This window comes from Anolis carolinensis, chromosome 4 (genome assembly GCF_035594765.1).
Source record: "Anolis carolinensis isolate JA03-04 chromosome 4, rAnoCar3.1.pri, whole genome shotgun sequence".
Taxonomy (NCBI): Eukaryota; Metazoa; Chordata; class Lepidosauria; order Squamata; family Dactyloidae; genus Anolis; species Anolis carolinensis.
Genome location: NC_085844.1, coordinates 213,728,185 through 213,751,415, shown reverse-complemented (window position 1 = coordinate 213,751,415; position 23,231 = coordinate 213,728,185). Strand labels below are relative to the sequence as shown.

The window sequence follows — 23,231 nt, the reverse complement described above, 5'->3', positions numbered from 1 at the left end:
GTGCCTTGGTGTCTTTGTTTTTAGGCTTGTTCCTATGATTATTTGAGGTGCTAATTCAGAAAATTGCATTGGATAAACCACATCAGCTCTAGATTATTAAATATGGTTTTCTGTGGGCAAGCAGATGGCGACTACTGGGTGGCGTATGTTCTGTATCAGAAACTAGAGCTGATGTGGTCTATACAATGCACCCCAAATAAGCAAACTGAATTTAAAATTGACCAAAAACTGAATTGTAACCCTTTTGGTACTAATGTTGGCGAGTGGTCTCTGGTCAAGTGGTCCCTGGTCAAAGTAGGCCCTTGTCAAGTGGGCCTTAGTCAAAAAAAGTTGGGAACCACTGATGTAGGTTAACTCAAATTCTCTTGAGTTTAATAGGATTCATTTCCAGGTAGCAACGTGTAACACTAGCCTAAATTATTGTGGATGCCACCCACTGCTCTTGAAATTAGGTATTTCTAATTAATTATTTCACCCTGCTCTTTTAATAGGTGATCAGAGAAAGTTATTTCCTCAGATATGTTTAGATGTTGCTTTTTACCTTTGCCACTGAAACTCATTCTTCTAATTTATCCACAGCTTTCTCTCCTCTCTAATTACCAGTTTTAATTTCTTTAGATTTCCACAACTGCCAGTGGTTTGAGTGTTGGACTGTGGCCTTGGAAACAAGGGTTCAAATCCTGCTCGGCCATGGGAACCCAATGGGTGATGCACAAGGCACACTTTCTAATACTCAGGAAGGGAAAGGTAGACTTTACTCTGAAAATATTCCTGTCATGAAAACCCTGTGATCAGATTACCAACAAGAACAATTTTTTTCATTACTTCTGATCTAGTGAAAGATGATTGTGAGTGGATATGTATAGGCTTGCAGTATATGCTATTTGAGTGAATATGTATAGGTTTCTGCTCACTAGGGAAAAATTTAATTATTTTCTACATGATCATTGCCCATGCAAGTTAGGGTTACAATTGGAGTTCACCGTATGCAGAGATTGCAGTTCCTACAACTCTGTAGCAAAACCACAAAAGGTAAGCTGATCAAGTCCGGTCATTCTAATGAGCAACACAACAGTGGATTCTTATCTTGGAATGTTTTTAAGGAGAGTTTTCTTGGTGATGGAAATAAATATTAATGTATTTGCAATGGTTGGCTTAGTGCAGGTCTTCTTGAGGTTTTCCATTTTTTCAGACCAAGAAATGTTTACATGACCCCAGGTGTATAGGTACCGTAAATAAAATAGATATAAAAATCAAACGTTTACTGATAACATCCGCATTTACAAAGCTTGCTAAACAGGCTGATTCTCCTTTTTATGAAGTATAGCTGAAGCATCTTCTGCAGAGTCCACTGTAAACACTGCACAACAGATCCGTGTAAACATCTAAAACAGCCACAAAGGAACGTTCAGAAAACCTTTACTGTTGCCAAATTTTCCATAGCTCCAACATTGAGCTAAGTGGGCCCCATTTGTGGTTGGGAGTTTAAGAAGCCGTGACTTGATGTATTAATTTTGTATAAATCATGGCTCATTAGGAAAAACACAGTATATCAGTTAAGACATCTGTCAGCAAGAGGAAGTGGTCTTGTACTGTTAGTGTCAAGAGTCAGACGCCAATTAGCGAACAAAAATAGTTTATTCAGCAGATAAGCCAAAAAGTAATGTTAACACAGAAAAAACCTTGAAACACTTCACTATCAGTGCTTCAAGAGCAGTTCAAACAAAAATGTAATTCAGCAACACAAGCAGGTAAAAACAAAGCTAAACAAACTTAGTGCAAACTGCACTTTCTGAGTCCAAGCTCTGCTAGCCGGCTCTGTAGTTTTCAAAGGAACAGTTCCCAAAAGAAAACACCAAATTGGTCAGGAAACAAACAAACAAACTAAGAATGCAGTAGACTGCTTCCACAATGTGGATAAAGCCGAAGGCTCCAAAAGGATGGTGAAAAGACGTCATCCAGGATTCCAAGGTCAGGTCAGGAGATAACAGCGGTGTCCAAAGAGCAAGCCAGGAGTCAAAAGCCGATAGTAGTCATCAATCACAGGGCGAAGGCAGTAGCAAGGTCAAATTCCGATCCAAGGTCCGAAGAGGGTGCAGTCATCCAAAACAGGTCCACGATAAGACACAGCGAGAGCCAAGCTAGGTGATAACAGCAGATTCAAATCATAGTCCAAGTCCAGTCTTCATGGAAACACAGAGATCCCAATGGCGCCTCAGCAACACCTTGCCACACGCAAAGTGTAGTGGCCAAACATTCCCATTTTATTCCCCTTCCTCCTGGGTGACCAAACACTCACACCCAAACACCAGGTGTCCCAAATCTACTCAGAGTCTGAGCTCCACACAGCTAGAGCTCGTGGATCTGGAGTACCTAGCAATTCGTCGGAGTCCCAATCATCCTGCCCACACTTAGCCCCATGAACACTTAAAGAACCATCCTCCCTTCCCCAAGCATCCCAATTGGGATCAGCTCCTGCAGAAACCCCAGGTTCAGAAGTATCCATAGACCCCAAATCCCCAGACATCTCCGGTGGCTGTGCCCATTCAGTGCCCGCTTCCCCAGCCACCACCTGTTCCTCAGCATCCATCTCCCCATCTGAATCTTCCTCAGAAGATCCCCCATATAGCTCTCTAAGTCGCTTCCTGCGCAACTCCTCCAGTGAACCCTCATCACGAGGGTTTTTTCTTCCTCTTCGAATTCCATCCCCATCAACCATAATCCCCGAAGGCGCAGTCACAACAGTTAGTGACTACAACTCCAAAGACAGGATTTATATTAACAAGCACAAAGTCTGTGCCAGTTGCACTTCTTCCACAATATCCCTACAATCATAGCAGTGCTTCAAAGCAACCAACTACAAAGTAGAATGCCGTCACTGCACCTTTTTACAGCAAAAGTCCAAGACAATTTCCTGAAACTGTTTTTCCAAGTTAATTCTGTAAGCTGAAGTCTGTAAACCTGAATCCTAATTGCCTTCACTATTTCAAAATGTAGCTGACAGCACATAAATTTACGCTCTACTTCCATTTTAAAGTGCTTTGATCGGGGCTTAATTTGAGGTGAGGTTTATTTATGTATTTATTTTCTTCCTTTATTTTTATCCCACCTTTCTCCTCACATAGGACCTCTAGATAGCTAACAATAAATATAAAACAAATGCTAATTAAAAACAATGTGACTACATTAAATTATAAAAATTAAAACACAAGTAAACCATTTGTTGTTAAAACAATTAAATATTAAAATATATTAAAACTATATAGTAAAGGTAAAGGTTTTCCCCTGACATTAAGTTGTGTCCAACTCTGGGGGTTGGTGCTCATTTCCATTTCTAAGTCAAAGAGTCAGTGTTGTCTTTAGACACCTCCTAGGTCATGTGGCCGGCATGATTGCATGGAGCGCCATTACCTTCCCGCCTGAGTGGTACTTATTAATCTACTCACATTTCCGTGTTTTCAAACTGCTAGGTTGGCAGAAGCTGGGGTTGACAGCGGGAGCTCACCCCACTCCCCGGTTTCAAACTGCCAACTTTTCGGTCAGCAAGTTCAGCAGCTCAGCGGTTTATCCCAATGCGCCACGGGGGCTCCGGTGCAGCAATCTACCATGGGTGAATCTGTCGGATCCCATCACATGTTAAATTAAGCACTTCCAACCATTTCTGTGCAAATCAGGGAGATTGTAAGACAATTGCTCCCTGATTCCACAATCCTCCATTCGACACAGTTTTGAAACAGTTTACAGATGGAGTCCCTTGGGTGATCAGCAGAAGTAGTTTTGTGTTGTGTGATGGGCTCCATGGGACTCTGTCTGGAAACCTACTCAAAATTGTGTAGAAATGGGGGTAAGGGGCTGCATCTGATGAGATCCTAGGAGCTTCTGGTGGATTACACTTCAACATTAGAACCTCTTTTGAATTCCACAGTTTGCCTAGTACACATGGAACTACCAAAAATAAAAAAGAACGTGTTCCTGAATGTAAGAGTGCATTTGTAGTTAGAATATAGATTACCTTTTTTCTAATGCTAACGTAATGGGAAACAAAACCTGAAAAGTCTTTTATCAAAGCATGTGAGCAAAATGAGCAGAGGATGCAATGTTAGATTTCAGACTGATAAACAATTTATTAGATGAAGATTGCAACTACTGATTCATAGAAACATTTTCTTCTGATCTGCACTTCTACATAGAATATTGCACTATCTGCAACATGCAGATCATCTGCACTGATTGCCAGAGTAATATAAAATAAGATAATAAACTTGACTTTTACACCTCCTCACAGATTGCTCTGTAGTCTACGCCTATATGGCTATATTTTCCTTTCGTTTCCAAGATAATGAATGGCAGGGTGGTATTGTCACACCCAGTAAGCAAACAATGGTAGAATAATGATAATTGATCCAAGTTGTGTGTTTTCCAGGCTGTATGGCCATGTCCCAGAAGCATTCTTTCTTGAGGTTTCACCCACATCTATGGCAGGCATCCTAGAGGTTGTGAGATATGACTGCCATAGATGTGGGCGAAACGTCAGGAGAGAATGCTTCTGGAACATGGCCATACAGCTCGGAAAACACACAACAACCCTGTGATTTTGGCCATGAAAGCCTTCGACAACACATAGACTACGAATATTATTGCAGAGCTATGATTTGGGTGACTGTTGTTCCTAACCAAAACACTGGTGCTAAAAAATAAATCAGAATACTCGTATGATGCATAGGTGAAAAACAAAATATCAGTTTTAGATAAGTTCTTTATAATGATCTTAATAAAAGATATCTAAAACGGATTTTTGTTTTTACTTATGAATCATACAATTACTTTTATAAAAATGTAGTAAGAATAGATTTTAATTAGCAACAAGGATTACTTGAATGTCACAAAGAGCCAACATGGTGCTGTGGTTTGAGTGCTGGAATAGGATAAGAGAAAGCAGATTCCATCCCTCCTCAGCCACAGAGCCTCAACCCTTTTAGCATTCCAAAATATACAAATAATACTTTAAAAACAATTTTATAGATTTATTATGCCTGAGGATAGGAATATGACATAATTCTGTTGCTCACAATTTAGGAATTTAATTAAGGTGCATATTTTAAGCTTTATTATATTTCATACTAGCTTGGATACCCGGCATTGCCTGGGTTATTTGAAAAAGTCAATTTTTAAATTGTACAAAATGCATAAGGTTGTGGGTGAACTACAACTGACATCATGCCAGGTTAACCCCGAGAAACTCCATCAGTACTTAAAGTTTGTTATGTTGGCCAAGTTTGCTCTAGATGCATCATGGGTGAGGGTCAGTGTGCTCTCTGGCTGCAGAGTAAACTACAACTCTCACTATGGTGAGTCAGTCCCCTCAAACCCCTCCAGTAGGTTGAGTTAGTCATGGGGTTTCTATGTGCCAAGTATGGTCCAGGTCCATCATGGGTGGAGGTCACAGTTTCCCTGGTTGTGGGTGAACTACAACTCCCAGAAAGGAAGGTCAGTTCCCCCCAAACCCTTCCAGTAATCAAATTTCAGCATATAAGGTATGTTTGCCAAGTTTGGTCCAGATCCATTGGTGTTTGGGTTCACTGTGCTCTCTGGATGTAGGTGAACTACAAATCAAAGTGAATTTTCCATAAAGATCTCCAGCACGTTTTGCTGGTTATGAGGGCTCTGTGTGCCAAGTTTGGTCCAATTCCATTGCTGATGGAGTTCACAGTGCTCATTGATTGCAGGTGAACTATACATCCCACTCCCTACAACTCCTATAAATCATGGTGAATTATCCCCAAACCTCTCCAGAATGTTCAGTTACTGATCAATTCCTCTGTTTGCTGTGTACCATAGAAAATAATAGGAAAGGGTTAGGGGAGAGGCAGTGGGTGGAGTCATGCAAATTCCACACCAATGGAGAGAGTAAGGAACGCTGGGATGTCTGTGGTGGAGGAAAAACAGAAAATCTAGGATGAAATTGTCCCCATATGAAAGCCTTCACTTGGGTGGTTGGTAGTATGGTGTTTGTGGAGAACACTGCCAGGGCTCTTGGACATGTTCATGGCACTTGCTATAACCTGAAATGTCATTGGAAGGAGGGCCAGTGGTGGCTCCTGAGCAGTGGGAGCAATAGCTATTTGTAGAAGTGGGAGCCTGTCTGTGTAAGTGGACACCCCAACCACACACATACATACAGTATTTTCACTTTTATTATGTGCATAGAAATAGAATATTCAGCAATGCAATAAGCAGTAGAGAGAAATGAAATTAGTGGTAGATTTCTAACTATAGATAAATATATGAAATGACTGTATGCATAGATAAATTGTATGAATTTATAAATAATCTATAACATGCATTTTTAATTATGTGCATTGCAAAATCTGAATAATCGCTCCACTATCCACAGTTACAAACATATGTATGCCTCTTCTGTAAATGTACTTATTTTTTAAATACCTGACAAAAAAAATTAAAGATGTCTGCAGGAATTGTCCTTCCAATCTCCAGATTAATTTGATGTTATTACATTATTTTATCAGTTCTGTGGTTTTGTAATTACCATGCAAATCCACGTGGACCTTAGAACAGGTTTCAACAGTCCCATTTCCTCCCCAGACACGAAAACTGACCGAACAGGTTCTAGGGCTTTGCTTGGAAGAGAGAAGTTAGTTTAGGGATAGCAAGGGTAGGAACGTAACCAATTATTATTGCTTGGGGAACTGTGTGTTAAAAGCAGCAGCTCCTGTTAAGGAGATATTAAAATCCTTCTTGACATTTCCATGAAAAAGGCAACTTCAGCTGAATTTTTCAGGAATTATTTCTGTTTCAGTTGGAGCGACTGGAGAAGTTTGTCAGAAGATGGAAGAAATGGATGCTTAGTCTGAAGACAAAGGAAAGCACTCTGGACGTTTAGTTACAGGGGATCTTTAGTTTGGAAGAAGGAAAGAGCTCCTGACAGTTTGCTACCAGGGATCTTTATTGAGGAAAGGGGAAGACTCATCTGAGAGAAGAAAACTTAAGAGTCTCCACAAAGAGGCAGCACAGGAAGGAATATTGTCTTACGATGTTTGGCTATCCGACAACAGAAACAATGAACTGGCTTCACAAAAGCTATGGGAACTCCCAAGGAACTACAGGGCAACTGAAAAGTCGATTAGAAGATCTCAAAAAGCCTTGGAAGAAGGAAATCAGCCCTTCCATGTTGCAGCACAGTGAGACTGCTAGACTGGCTGTGGATGCCTTTCTGGAACAGGGAGAAGCTGGCTACCTACAAGCCATTGCTCAGGAGAAGGAGCTGCCCTTTCTTTCCAAGGTAGACATGGATTACATGAGCCAACACAGCCAAAGCATCCCGGAGTCTCCAATGAAGGGCCGTGAATCAGGGCTCAATAGAGAGGACAGTGCAGACAGAGCTTCACTTCTCTCTGGAGTCACATCTGGGACCTATTTTCCAATGATGTCCGATGTTGATCCCCCACAGCTGGAGCTGGGATGGCCAACGACAGTTCCAGTCACAGCATATGATCAACAAGAAGTCAGCTTGTATTTCCAACGAGACAAGGCAAATAACGTAAAGGAAATACTGAGATCTCTAATATGCAAGTCCAAGTCAGTAAGTAGAGCATTTGATATAATACAAAGGGAGAAGCTAGGGCTAACCAATAGGAAGTAAAGTTTATGGAATCACTAAGGTATTGTAGAGTAATATGGAAAATAGGAATCAACAATAAACATTGATTTATCTTTATTTGTCATATTTCATGTGACTTTTGATTTGGGAAGAGCTGTAACTGGAGGAAGGAATGAGTTTCATGCTTTTGTTAAACAGGATTGTAGGGAAAGAAATGAAATAACAGAAATGGCATCAGCCTCTGACCCCCACTGGGGGGCTATGCACCATGAAATGGACTGTTAAGACACCATTCCTGCTCAGACTGTAATCTGTCATTCAGTGGCTAGTGACTAATCTGTATTACTGAGGGCATTCTAAGGAATCTAGAAATAGAATCAATCTGTGATGCCCAATGACACTCTCACAAATGGTTTTGTCCACTAATATGATTATTTATAATAAATGCACTGCTGGTCAGGAGTGTGGACTTCATAACTGCAAAACAGATATGCTTGTCCATGTCCTAGTATTACATGATAAATCAGAGAATTGTCATTAAAATGTAAACTTTCTCTGCTACCTTAGGAAAATAATTTCCTATTCAGGCATGGGGAAAATATTTATTCCATCATAATTAATATGTCCCCTAAGGACCAGGTGCCAATGGCCCATTGTAGCCCCAGACCCTGGGCTTGGCCATCCCTTAAATTAGAGCTTTCCAAACATTTAATGTTGATGACACATTTTTTACACATGCATCATTTTGCAGAACAGTGATTCAGTTTTACTGGCAAACCAGAGGTTAATCCAGGCATAGGCAAACATCAGCCCTCCAGGTGTTTTGGACTTCAACTGTTAGGCTGTTAGGAATTGTGAGAGTTGAAGGCCAAAACACCTGGAGGGCCGAAGTTTGGACATGCCTGGGTGAAACCAACCCGTTATAAGAGATACAGAGATGAACATATATTGTAAAAAATGAAATGAATGGGGACACAACAGATTTCATGAAAACTTTTCATTTACATTTTTTAAATACATATATTTGTAAGATAACATACATTTCCAAGATTTTTGTCATTTCTCATTTACATTCGCACAACACACCTACACAATGCAGCTGACATACTAATATGTTACAACACACAGTTTGGCAAGCTCTGCCTTAACCGTTGCCACTAAAGACTGAGGGCAGGAATCAGTCAAGGAATATATGTGGAAAATGTTACACCACAAGGACCAACCCACAAGGCTCTTTTGAGAAAGGTATATGAATAGTATTCAGATTCCTGTTGATTCCTGTCCTGGCATGTTCCTGCCACAATCAAAATTTCAAAAATGTTTCATAAGAATCATTCCAAAATATTAATCTCTCTCTGTGTGTGTGTTACATCAGAAGATCCAGAATTTTTTTTTGTATTACAATACCTATTAAGATTAATTAATGGTGAATTTTAAAAGACCTATGAATAGATTTGAATATTAATACTATTCCTTAGAAATAATTTGTAAAATTTTCAATATAATGTAGTTCCATTGAACCTTTTCTGAAGATTTGTGGAAGGTAGTCTAGATTGTAGAGCATTATCATGCATTTACATTGTCCTGATTTGCACTGTTTATGTTTATTGTAAGCCACCTTGAGTCCTTATATTAGGAGAAAGATGGAATAATAAAATAAAATAAATAAAATAAATCTGGGATATTCTACAACCAAAACAAACCTTAAAATCCAGGTTTTTCAGAGAGTGGTGATTATGCATTATAAGGAATAACCAGCATTTTTCTCATAATGTAAACACAGAGATGGCTTGATTCTTCCCTACACATAGAATCATAGAATCATAGAATAGTAGAGTTGGAAGAGACCTCATGGGCCATCCAGTCCAACCCCCTGCTAAGAAGCAGGAAATCACATTCAAAGCACCCCCGACAGATGGCCATCCAGCCTCTGCTTAAAAGCCTACACATTGATTCTCTACTGTAAATGGCCTTCCCTCAACACTTTTTAGTAATCCAAAAGGTAGAAGGCGTAGGCTTTAATGATAATCTATCTGTGAATGAATGGTTTTTTAACTCCTCCCCGCTACCATTTTCCCCCTACAAGGGCCTCTTTCATTCCTTCACTATATCACAAATACATGCCTTAGGAACACATGAGAAAAAAAAAGATGTCAAAAATAAAGGGAAAGTATCCCAATTTGAATGGTTGGGCATATGGACAAAAATAGCAATTTCTCTCTGGTCAAATGTATATCCAGAGACTGGGAATAACAGTCTACATCTATTTTTCTTTAGGAAGACCATATACAGTATATTTTGTCCACTGTACAGCTGAAGTACAGTAGACAATCAAATATCTCTTCAGACTGCAAGGAGTGGTGAAATACCACTTTCAGTTGCTCCACCCCGATAACACCTTTCCTGCATAGAGAGAGGAAAAGTTTTCATAACACTCTTTATTGGTTTTCTATTTATAGGCAGAGTTATATTTGGAGGAACCATTTCAAAATATCATGCTTTTGTCTGAAGTCTGAAAAGGGTGAGATTAATTCAATTAGTTCAGAATTGCCTATCCAAAATTTGCTGCAGGGGTAGGTTGGGCTTACTTTAGTCCATGGCAGAAACAGAACTGACAAGGGCTCCTCAGGAGAAAACTGCAAAAAGACATGAAAGGTGGATGATTAGTTGCAATCTCATTTGGTGCAGATACACAGAGGTAATTGTCATTGATGGTTTAGATCAGTAGCGCAGTTGCTTGCTGGAATGTCATAAAATCAGCAAGGAAGTGAACACAGCAAGATTAGTATGATCAGAATTTGTTACGGTCTTCCTGTATGCCTAGGAATTAAATAGAGGGTATAGAAGTAATCGTATATAGACTCATCACTATAGCACTTGGATGAGAAAGACACACATTATGGAATTTACACTTCTATGCAACTACAAATGTCAAAGATTATTATTACATGGCAAACATGGACACAGCTAGAACATCGGTAACAGAAGCACCCTGACTGACTGACGCATCTTAATACATATGCAAGAAAATCTTGTAATAGAGTTGCGATTAATCAGAAATGACTTAGAGACAAAAAAACCACAACAAATAATCTCTTATTGTGATTTCATTTCCTTAATGTTCAACTGTAAATTAATGTTTGTACTTTCTCCTTTGCATTTCCTCAAAAGTTCCATATCTTTGCTATTGCTAGTAATATTTATTTATTTATTTATTTATTATTATTATTTATTTCAATCATTTATACCCCGCCCTTCTCACCCGGGGGGACTCAGGGCGGCTTACAATTGGCAATTGATGCCGTTACACTGATATACAATGAACTAAAACGTTAAAACAGTTAAAACAGTCATAAAATGCAATATACAAAGTTTAAAACAATGCAAAGTGCCCATGCCATTCCTTATGTACCAGACCTTATGCAAGAGCCATAATTCAGACTGCGTCGAAGCCAACACATGCTTATTCTTCGAATGCCTGCGTACATAGCCAGGTCTTCAGTTTTTTTCTGAACCCCAAAAGGGATGGGGCCTGCCGAATGTCACTGGGGAGGGAGTTCCACAGCCGGGGAGCCACCACCGAGAAGGCCCTGTCTCTCGTCCCCACCAGCCGTGCCTGTGAGGCAGGTGGGACCGAGAGCAGGGCCTCTCCAGATGATCTTAAGGTTCTCGTAGGCTCATAATATATTATCATCTGCACATCTTAAATTGTCAGTGTTCTTTCTACCCTTTTCACTTTACCTAAGGAAACTGAAAAGACAAACAAATGCATTTTGCTAAGATTTATACCTAGCTGCGCTCAATGGGTTTAGTAGGGAAAGGCACATTGGGATACAGCCTGATACAATGATGCTTTCTTGTTCGTTTATTTATTTATTTATTATAAGTTATTATTATAACTTATATGCCGCCACTCCCCTAGGGCTTGGGACAGCTTACAAGAACAGGCTAAAATCTAACAATTTAAAAACATCTTTAAAACATCTTTTAAAAACATCAATAACAGAAATCAAAAGCCTGCCGAAACAGGTGTGTCTTACATGCCCTGCGAAAGGCTGATAAGTCCCGTAAGACACGAACTTCAGGTGGCAGAGTGTTCCAGAGAGATGGCGCCACTGCTGAAAAGGCTCTGTGTCTAGTTGTTGTTAGGCGCAAGGTCTTAAAACTGGGGACTTCCAATAGGTCTTGGTCCTCAGAACGGAGAGATCTCTGTGGTTTGTAGGGGGTGAGGTGGTCCCTCATATAATATTTGAGGAATTATTTGCTAAAAATACAAGACCAGTGCTTGTCTTTCTAAACATTTTCAATTCTTCCCTCCTATCTACATAGGTGATTGCAATTGTGATGGATCTCTTCACAGATATGGAAATACTCAGTGATCTAATGGAAGCATCAAGCAAGAGGCATGTGCCTGTTTACCTGATCCTTGATGAAAAAAACTTGAAATACTTTGCTGAAATGTGCACTAAAATGGATCTCACAATGGACGACTTTCCAGTAGGTTTCTTGATCATTAATGCCCCTCCCACACACAACTGGTATTCCTGAAGCTTCAAATTCCATGACTGACAGATAAATTGATGGAGTAGCAGGGTGGTGTTTGTCATTTAAACTGGTATGCATAATATTAGTAATCACATTGATATATCATCACAGCCCACTGTTTCCTTTGTAAAGACATTCAATGCTATAGATATTCAGACAGATGATAGGCATGAATGAAAGAGGCTTAGCCTTTTACACAATGGTGGATTGACAGGGAAAACATTACGTGTTTCATTTTGCCTGCCTTTGCCATTTGAATGCATAGAACTTGGAGAAAGTATGGGAACAATGTTCACATTATGAATAAATATAGACTTACAAATTCTGGTATGCTACCTTAATAACAAATACTTCAAAATGTGAACTGCCTCTGCTGAAAGATACTATGTTTATCTACAGTTGGCCCTTCACATTTGAGTTTCTGACTTTTGCAGATTTGCTTATTCACAGATTTGATTAAAATGTTATCTCTAGGAATTTTCAAGTCCTCCAGTATCATTCTGTGGTCAGTGTCAAGTGCTGGAGGACCTAGTAATTCCTAGAGAGGCATTATTCCAGGTAAAAAGCATTTTTTAAAATTTCACGAGGCTCTTGCACCTTTAACTCCTGTGAATGTGGAAGGCTGGCTGTAATGTGAAAGTTGTATGTGGTAGGTGGCATCTATGTCATTCATCTAATGAACAAAATTGCATTTTTAATGGTCTGTCTTTCTGCCAGGTGGATAAGAAGAAGAAAACAGGAATTAGAGCTAAAGAACCACTATTTCCCCACAAGTATTTTTTGGCCAGACAGCCTCATTTCTGAGCTTCTAGTGGAGCTCAACCGAGAAGTAGAGCATCCAAGGGGAAAAGATTAGGGAAGTATATGATAGATGCCATGATGATTTAATTCCTTAGCCCTGAATTTATTTCGTTTTTTAAAAAACATGCACATAACATAAAATAGTAGGCCTATTGCTGTCATGCCTAACTTTGTCTTCTATAAATAAGGGCGTAGACTTCTTGAGCTACTGCCCTGATGAATCAGTCTTAGTTCATCTGATCCAATATTCTATTTCCATTTTTAATGAACTCACTGACTAACCTCCTTAACATTTAGCACGTTGGTCAATCTAAAGAAAATCGTTCACACTCTTCTAAAAAGTAGCACTCTGTTATACCGGAAATACTGCATTCTACTTGTAGCGATTGTTAATAATTTCACTATGATAATCTCAAGCCTTCTTGAGCTGCCATAACTTTCCAGTATTTAAATAAGAAATAGTGGTCAATGAAATGGGCAGAGTCCTAGAAATGATTTCCAGTATTTTATAGCAATGTGGTATTTCCAGAACATTCCCCACCCCATGAAGCAAAACAGTTCCTTTTCCTGCACCTCCAGCAATTATTGCACCCTATGTGGTAGTGAATCCATTATATACTTTGGAGCAAGTAATAGCAATGTACAAAAAAGCACTGCAAACCTTGATTATTCTGGATTTTATATAAACATTTCCTTAAGATTCATTAAAATACTTATTGAGACACATACTGCAACAACCAGTTGCAAGTTTCATGTTGTGTATGTATGATTATGTGCACACATAATTTCATTCCAGAAAGGAAAAGTCAATCTGTCTTAGTAATTTCTATCTCCATGCCTTCTGCTTCTCATTTCAGAACATGCGCATACGTTGTGTGAGTGGAGACACGTATTACAGTAAAGCTGGCAAGAAGCTTACAGGGCAAGCACTTGAGAAATTTGTGCTGATAGACTGTGAACAAGTCCTTGCAGGAAGTTACAGGTGAGATGTCGTGAACAATGGGTCTAATGATGTTCATGCATGCTAAGAATACTTTTTGGAGAGGACAGAAATCTGTGCATTTGGATAATATGCCCTCTAATATATAGTTTTAAAAGTATCAATCATACTGGGATTTAATTCAGAAGAAATCCTGAATGTCATTGGATGTATTTTATTTTGTCCTATCCTATCACTGATGAACTAAGGGTTATATAAATAGTACGTCCTTTTTATCTTCACAAGTTTTGTGCTTAACCCAAATCTTCAAATGTATTTTCAAATACATAGGTAGGTATACACATGGACCATCACAGAATTTGGAAGCATTACTTTTTTGGACTCATAGAGTTCTGGGAGTTATTGTAATAGTAACAGGTGCAAATTCAATGTATATAACTCAGTTCCTTTTTGAAATTATTATATCTTTATTTCAAGGCACCAGATTCCCCCCGCCCCAATCTTGGAAGCTAAGCAGGGTCATTCTTGGTGGGAGACCATGAAGGAATAACAGCAGCTGCGGCTGTATTTCAGCAGAAGGAAATGGCAAAATCACATCTTGTATTTCTTGCCTAAGAAGGCTCCATAAAGTTCACATGTCTGACACAGGTGGCAGATGACCTGAAGGCACACACAAACACAAAGTATAGCTTTCATATCTCACTTTCTATCTGCATGCCATTCCCTTGGCTTAGTTATGAGGAAATAGTTTTACTTTAAGAAAAACCCCAACAATTACAAACTTGTATTTGCTTGACTGATAATTCTTCCAATCATGCAATCTACACCTGACTCGTCAGCATTTGGGATATCAGAAAAACTTTAGTAATAGCCTTTTTCTTGTCCTTCTGTTTGAATTAATGGGCTATCTGCCAAACTTATGAAATGTTCCCACAGTGTAGAGTAATCTGATGTATATACCAAGATGAGGCTTCTTTTCTGTATAACTGTGAACAGGAAGGATTATAATATTGACCTTGAGAGCCAACACCTAACCTGGCAGTCAGACCTTCCATTGTCAAATGCATTTGGAAACAAAATAGTTTATCTGACAAACATTACACACTATTGATGAAATATTCAAAATTTCTCATACCACAGACCCTAGACTTCCTGGTATCAACAGCCTCTCTTAATCTACTTCACTTAAACATATTTATTTCATTTCTTCTCCAATTTAAAAAAAAATGAAAAGAGAAGAAATCTCTTGTACACTTACTATTTTGGTAGAAGGGAACATTTTATTTTAATGGATGCATAAATCTGCAACTCCTGAAATTTCTTCTTCTACAGGAACTAAATTATAAAAACTCAGGAGTTCTGTCCTGGAAATGCCTTGATATTAGGATCTGATTCATCTTTGTCTCACACCTGGCCCTCCAAATACTAGTAGTCCCTGCCAAAAGTGGGAATAATTTGCCTGACATACTTCTCTTGCTTGTCTATACCATTATTGATCTGTAAGAAAACCTGTTGCTTAAATATTTTTGAAATCTTAATGAAGGTGGCTAATATTTTATATTATAAATAAATACATAAAAACAAAACGAATCAATCCCCAAAACAGTAAATAAACAGTAGAGTAGACTACAACAGAAGGTTGATAGCTAATAGGAGGTAACAAGCAGGAACAGCAAACAAACTATTTTACCATGTTTAGAAAATTTCCCCTACCCCAAAAAAAAAAAACAAAAAAAAACCCCTCTGTCGATACAGAGACATGAAGGAAGCCTGACTTGGGAAAGTGTTGTTGTTGTTGTTGTTATTGGTATCTCACTTTCTCTCTCTAAGAGTCAAAGCAGTTTACAATAAAACCAATCCAATACAATTTAAAATCGAATATATACCAACCTTAACATAGAATTAAATATCAACAATATTAAAAATAAACAATTAAAACCTTTAAAATCAATTAAAATCCTATTCATATCCTGTAACCCTAGTGCCACATCAAAAAGCCTTTATTATCCCAATGGCAAACGGATCTGAAGCAGGGCCCTTTAATAATGATGGAGATCTACTTGTCTAGTCATATTGGCCGCTGCGCTTAATGGCGAACTGTTAAAACTCTGAAAGCATAGTTTTTATTATCTTAAGAAAGAAGATCTTTCTAAAAGGTCAGAGGCTTTCAGTTACTTTTCCCGCTAGTCCCTAGCACTTGAAAACAAGTTGAAGGGCTAAGCGTTCATAAGAGGTTATTCGAGTCTTACAGCATACAGACGGTTTTTCCCTTGACCCCAGAGCAATGCTTCAGACTACAATTGGCAAAATGCAAACGAGTCCTATTTGCAGCTACAGTCAACCTCTGTAAAAATGTACTGTCTATACATGCCACCTAGAGTTGCCAAGTAGTAGGACTATCCTTGTTTCAGTGGTCTTTCTTTACAATGCTTCCTGAAGAACTATCATAATTAATTTAGAGAGCAAAACTGGAGTACCAAAGTCGATAAATTCAGGAATCCTGGTGTTATTGGGACTAAGTGAGTCTTGAATTTTTGCCCATCATCTTAAATTCATGATCTTCCCTCCATGAATTGAACTGATACACTCACTGAAGGAGCTACTATAGCAGAACCTCTACATAAGAATGTCCCAACATATGTATGTTTTAACTTACAAATCGTCACTTGGCCTAGAGTGACCTGTTTTGACCTATGAACAGTGCAAAGGAGGCTTCTTTGCCCCTAAACCAGTTCTAATAGCAAGGTAGAGAATCATAAAATCAGAGTTGGAAGAGATCACAGGCCATCTAGTCCAACCCACTGCCATGCAGGAAAAGTAAAATCACAGCACCCCTGGCAGATGGCCATCTAGCCTTTTTTAAAAAGCTTCCAATGAAGGAGCTTCTACCATACCCTGAGGCCGTGAGTTCCACTGCTGAACAGCTCTTACAGTCAGGAAGTTCTTCCTAATGTTCAGGTGGAATTTCCTTTCTCGTAATTTGAACCTACTGCTCCGAGTCCTAGTTTTCAGGGCAGCAGAAAGCAAGCCTGCTCCCTCTTTCTTATAACATCATTTACATATTTATACATGGCTATCATGTCTCCTCACAACCTTATCTTCTGCAGGCTAAACATACCCAGCTCTTTAAGATTCTTCTCATAGGGCGTGGTCTCCAGACCTCTGATCATTTTAGTTGGCCTCCTCTGGACACCTTCCAGCTTGTCAATATCTCTTTTAAACTGTGGTGCCCTGAACTGAACACAGTATTATTCCAGGTGAGGTCTGACCAAAACAGAATAGAGAGGTACCATGACTTCCCTGGATCTAGACACTATACTCCTTTGGATGCAGCCCAAAATTCCATTGACTTTTTAAGCTGCTGCATCACACTGTTGGCTCATGTTCAACTTGTCCACAAAGACTCCAAGATCTTTCTCACATGGACTATTGCCAAGCCAGGCATCACCCATTCTGTATCTTTGCATTTCATTTTTTTCTGCCTAAGTGTGGTATCTTACATTAGTCCTTGTTGACATTCATTTTGTTAATTCTCTAATCTGTTAAGGTCATTTTTAATTCTGATGCTGTCCTCTGGAGTATTAGCTATCCCTCCTAATTTGGTGTCATCTGCAAACTTGATAAGAACGCCCTCTAAACCTCCATCCAAGTCATTAATAAAGATATTGATCAGTACTGAGCCCAGGACTCAACCCTGCATCACTCCACTAGTCACTTCTTTTCAGGATGAAGTGGAACCACTGGGAAGCACTCTGAGTTTGGTCGCTTGACCAATTATAGATCCAGAGAGGAACAAAACCTGGACTGGGTTCCTAGTCAGAGCAGCTCTGGCTCATCTTCCTGCAAGGCAGAAACTCCACCCTGGTATAGCAGAGCCTCAGCCTAGACAGGAAGTGCATGTGCTTCAAGAAAGAGAGAGAGAGAGAGAGAGAGAGAGAGAGAGAGAGAGCACAAGAAAGAGGAGGAAGCTGGAATTACAGTATGAATAAAATGATGCTGTTTTGTCTTGCTGGCAATACACATTTTGTCACCTCAAATATACTTCCTTGCCACAAAAACTGGATGGAATCGTACTGCCTACATCTGAACATATTATACATTATTTTTTATTTATAAAGCAAATTTTCTTATTTAAAAAACACATAACAAAAAATTGGGGTGGTTTTCAGGGGCCCAGAATGGATTGAAAGTATTTTAATGAGAAATTTTGCTTTGAGATAAGAATGTTTTGACTTAAGAACATAGGCAATGAATTAAATCCTTAAGTCAAAGTATCACTGTATCTGGTTTACAGGGTTTCCCCCTCCTTGCCCCATTCTATAGTTCAACTCATTCAACAGGGTCCCTCAACACTGTAGGTTTTTCAGAGGGCCATAGGAATTGCAATGAGGAAAAACAGGTAGTAGGAAAGTTCACTTCCACCAGCCTAGCTGTATCCAATTACTGGAATTTATAATTGCTACCTTTCAGGTTGTTCCTCATTTTTGTTGTATAGATGCTTGGAAACCACAATCTATAATAACTTTACCAGTTTGTTTGCATAGTCAAGTAATAGTTCTAATGTTACCTAATGGACATCAAGCATGTGAACCCATCTTAAGATAATGCTCTTTAATTGTTTCACTGCTCAACAGCCTAACACTGAAACAATAGCCATGGTATAAATTACTATTTCTGTCCAATCAACTTCCATATTTTAAGGCAAATAATATTTGAAATTAGAATAACAACATTAGTTATTAATGCTGTTTCTGGTTATTTTCTCTTTCAGTTTTACATGGCTGTGCAGCCAGGTTCATACTGGCTTGGTAATACACTTCAGAGGGAAAGTTGTTGAATGTTTTGACAGAGAGTTTCGATGCTTATATGCTGAATCCAGATCTGTGAATCAACTCAGTATCCCCGTTGCTGAAAGGTCCATATTATCTTCTCACAGGACCTTGAAGAACTTTGAGCCAGTTTTAAAGGGGTTTCAACAAAACGAAAGTGAAACCACAAGCCCCTCAAGTAGCCTCTCCAATTACAGCATAGACAGCATAAAGAAATCGCCATATTTAAACCAGGCAACATCCAAGGACATTTCAGGTTTACTAGGGATTAGTAACTTGAAATACCAGCCCAGGGACCTATCAGATTCTAGCTGCAGTGCCGCAGCTAAATTAAAGTATCAATTCAATGAAATCTCTAATTTGCCAAGACTTAAAACATCTTTTCTATCAGCATCATCACCAATACTAGGTGACAATACAAGAAATGGGCACGATTTGCAGTTTCTCCCTGAGAATATTGGAACAAACAGCAACAGGGCATTCCCTTATAACACTCAAACGAAGGACAATGTAAGCAAAATACAGAATAATGACAAAACAGCAACTCATGGATATAGCAAACTAGATCTCATTTACAACCCAACTAAATCATTGAATAGTGGCCAGAAACTCTCAGTTCCTTCTTCTTCTGGTGTCTCTGATGATGCACCAAGAGAAAACAAGAGCAACATACACAGAGATGAAAAAAGGATGACTCTTGGTCATAGTAAATTGGATATGATTACTAATTATAACAAATCAAAAGCAAAACAAGTTCACAGTCGATTTGAGATGTAATCTGTGAAGTGGTTTTAGCAAAATGTTTATCGTAGCCAAAAGTATGATGTATTTGAAATAGTTAATTCCAAAATATAGAAGCTCAATATCTCTTGTTTTTAATTGACATAGGTGTCGAAAACATTTCTAAAATACTGAGGTATCTTTGTAAGAAGTCTAGAAAAATTATCATATATGATATATGAGAGCTAAAGGAACTCTGGTACTCCATGATTCTATAATTCATCTGAAAAATAAAATACTTTGAAAGCTGCAAAAATTAACAATCTGAGATGTCTTCCTTCTGGACATATTTAATGGTTCTCAGAAGTACTTAAATGATAACTAGATTACTAATTAATGGTGGTTTGAGTGCTGGCTTATGGTCAATAAACTCATTGGATGACCTTGGGAAAAGATGTTATCTTTCAGGTCAACGCCAATGAAAGTAAATTGCAGGGTGGGGCATCTATATAACCCTGAACAATTTGGAGAAAGGATAGAATTGAAAATGCTATAAACCAGTAAATAAATATGAATAGAAGAAATCACTCACTTAATAAGAGTAGTACACTGGCTTCACTACAGCTCTTTATCAGAAGTGGTAATTTCACTGGGCCCAGTTTACACCTCACTACAGAAACCATAATACAAAAATTGTGCTTCCTGCTTCCTAGTAATTGCCCTTGGCCTTGCTGTTTAATAAACAATGTTCATTGTACAATGTAATTATAATAAAGATCTCTGGGTACTGAAATTGATATTAAGTATGTAAGAAGCTATACCAAAGGGTGGATATAGATGACTGGAAATGTCCTGAACATCACTTGTGTAACCTGAATTAGGTTTGTATTCTGTCTGTCTTCTGAATTTTTTAAATTACAGGAACACAATGGATTTATCTCATATCAGTGGTCAATCAGATTTTCATAATGGATGCCCACAAACATAGTTCCTTCTACATGAGTCACTGAAAATGAATTAAGGCACAGTCCAGCCAAAATCTCTTTTATTTCCATGGGAAGTTAATTGCTTAATTATCTACAATCAGCTAAGCTTAAATATGTTTAGCTTTGACTACCTTATGCTGTCACTTAGTAGGGAGGAACAGGTTGTTATCACTAACGCTTATTATTTCTCATAATTGTAATTGGATGTGTTTTGTCTGTTTGGTTTTTAGAATATGTTGAGCTAGTATAGCCAAGATTTTCTGGGCTTGTTGTGGGAATCTTTTGGAGGGCCGTGATCACTCATTTTAATGTTTTCTTTCAATTCTATAATTGTATGACAAGGAGAGAAAGGAAGTTGGGGCAAGGTATTAGTGATGCCAAACAAGAAAACAGGGGGCTGCCAGGAATCTAGCAATCTTCACAGTGAGGCAAATTGATGCATTCATTACTCAAGATTTGGGCAAAATGAAGGGAAGGACAGAGTTAGAAGAATAAGAATAACTGAAGATAAGAATCTGAAACATATTTCCTCTTAAATATAGGAAAGGCAATAGAGTCGCTTCTTTGGGGAACACTCTTGAAAGTGTCCCTGGTGCAGTAGTGGAGGGGACACTCTGGGCTCTGAAATAGACATGGTTTCCCTACCCTTAGCTCTTAGGTCTCATCTATATTGCCCAGGCATGTAGCCGGGGCGGGGGGCGGGGGCGGGGGGCTTGAGGGGCTTCAGCCCCCCCCCCAATTCTCAGGGTGGTCCGCGAGAAGGCCTTACATTTATTATTTAAACTGTTATGTTTATTCATATCATGATCTGATCACCATGCTCAGTATATCCCATATGCATGGGGGTATTGGGATAACGATACAAAAGGTTTGCTAGGTTAGACCCTCTCCCGCTCAGACTCAGCCCCCCCCCTCCCGAACCAAAATCCCAGCCCCTCCCGAACCAAAATCCCAGCCCCTCCCGAACCAAAATCCTGGCTACAGGCCTGACACTGCCATATAATCCAATCTCTGAATCCATATTGTCTGCTTTGACCTGGATATGGCAGTATATACTCATAATCCAGTTCAAATCAGATAATCCAGATTTAGAAACAGGATTACAGTATACGGAAGTGTAGCTTCAGCCTTAGACAGAGGGATTTAGGACCTTTGCCACTGCTCAGATAATATGGATTCTGTCTGGGGTAATTTATATCAGCTTCTACTGGTAGTACCCAACACATGAGGACAGTTAAATCAGACAGGCAAGGTTATAATCAACAACCCACTAGACTATTTTAAAGTATGGAAATCGTCCTGGGAAATGAGCAGTCCATTTTGGCACTATAAAGCTACTTATGATAATTGCTCATAGATATAAGCATATACAGTAGAGTCTCACTTATCCAACGTTCTGGATTATCCAACGCATTTTTGTAGTCAATGTTTTCAATATATCATGATATTTTGGTGCTAAATTCGTAAATACAGTAATTACAACATAGCATTAATGCTTAATGAACTACTTTTTCTGTCCAATTTGTTGTATAGCATGATGTTTTGGTGCTTAATTTGTAAAATCATAACCTATTTTCATGTTTAATAGGCTTTTTCTTAATCTCTCCTTATTATCCAACATATTCGCTTATCCAACATTCTGTTGGCCCGTTTATGTTGGATAAGTGAGACTCTACTGTACATGCCTTTTAGGGGGTAACAAATTACATTGTATATAGGGTATCATCCATTTCATAAGGACTTTCATGGGGATTGAACAAGAATCTATCTGCATCCATTTAACAGGCTTAGTAATAATTAGTACATGTAAGAACATTATCCTTTTAAACCATTTATCATAGCTTCTTATCCATCATAAACTTTATTATTGTCATCATTATTATCAAGTTCCTCCTTAATTTACTAGTGTCTGATAAAGCATTATATAAACATTTCATAAAGGCTTTCACTTGTACAGAATTCTGTCCCTTGTATTGATTGACTATCCATTAATATTGTGACAAGTGTTTTGGATGTTCATTTTTGTTTGGATTTTGGAATATAAATACATAATCATACATCTTGGGGATGACCCCCAAGTCTAAACACAAAATTAATTTATGTTTCATATCCATCTTACAGCCTAAAGGTAATTTTGTACACAATATTTTAATAATAAATGAAGCACAGTTTGTATATATGAAGATATATAAAAAACAAATATGTCACTATCTCAGCCACCCATGTGGATGAGTCTGGAATACTTTGGATGTTGATATTCAGGATAAGGAATATTCGATCTATATAGTCATAATCCTCTTAATGATATAATGTAGGCAATTACACAGGGACATAATATATTTTCATCTGAGGAATTTACACAGCTAACAGGCTTCAGCAACCTCAGAGGTGCACAAGGAGTATTATCTTAATGGTATTCATACTTATCTAGGTACATATATCTATTCTTATTATAACCTCACGAGTACCAGCATACATTATTATTTTAGGGCAGCATATCAGGGCAGTCACCAGTCTTTAATTTCTCAGGAAAGTTGTCCTAGGCAACAACCTTCCATGCTGGAAGGACTCTGAAAGCTTGTTTGTTGATTAGTCAAAATTGTACACTAGAGATATAAAATACCATTTCTTATCCAATAAAAATATACATCTTTCCATAACCCTGCCTGCTATATGGATCCATTTAATGTATCCATTGAATGTTCCTGTCTCATCTATAATACTTGTCATGGTTTATTTATTATCCAGAATCTACTGGTACCCTGTTTCCCCCAAAATAAGACATACCCATA

The 23,231-nt window shown here is 38.5% G+C and overlaps 1 protein-coding gene and 1 long non-coding RNA gene across 2 annotated transcripts in view; one reads left to right on the top strand and one right to left on the bottom strand.

The window, feature by feature from the left end:
- Nucleotides 1–1,619: 1,619 nt before the first annotated feature.
- The window catches only part of LOC134298443 (uncharacterized), a 28,257-nt gene continuing 6,645 nt past the window's right edge, over nt 1,620–23,231 (bottom strand). The window contains exons 2-3 of the long non-coding RNA XR_010005539.1: nt 3,447–10,254; nt 1,620–2,141 (exon numbers count right to left, since the gene is read on the bottom strand). This is a non-coding gene — a long non-coding RNA (uncharacterized LOC134298443). The remainder of the gene's footprint in view (nt 2,142–3,446; nt 10,255–23,231) is intronic.
- On the top strand, nt 7,052–23,099 carry fam83c (family with sequence similarity 83 member C). The gene is made up of 4 exons (XM_003220531.4): nt 7,052–7,600; nt 11,948–12,115; nt 13,822–13,946; nt 18,676–23,099. Exons 1-4 carry the CDS (start codon nt 7,052–7,054, stop codon nt 19,508–19,510), a joined length of 1,677 nt encoding a protein of 558 aa, XP_003220579.1. The 3' UTR covers nt 19,511–23,099.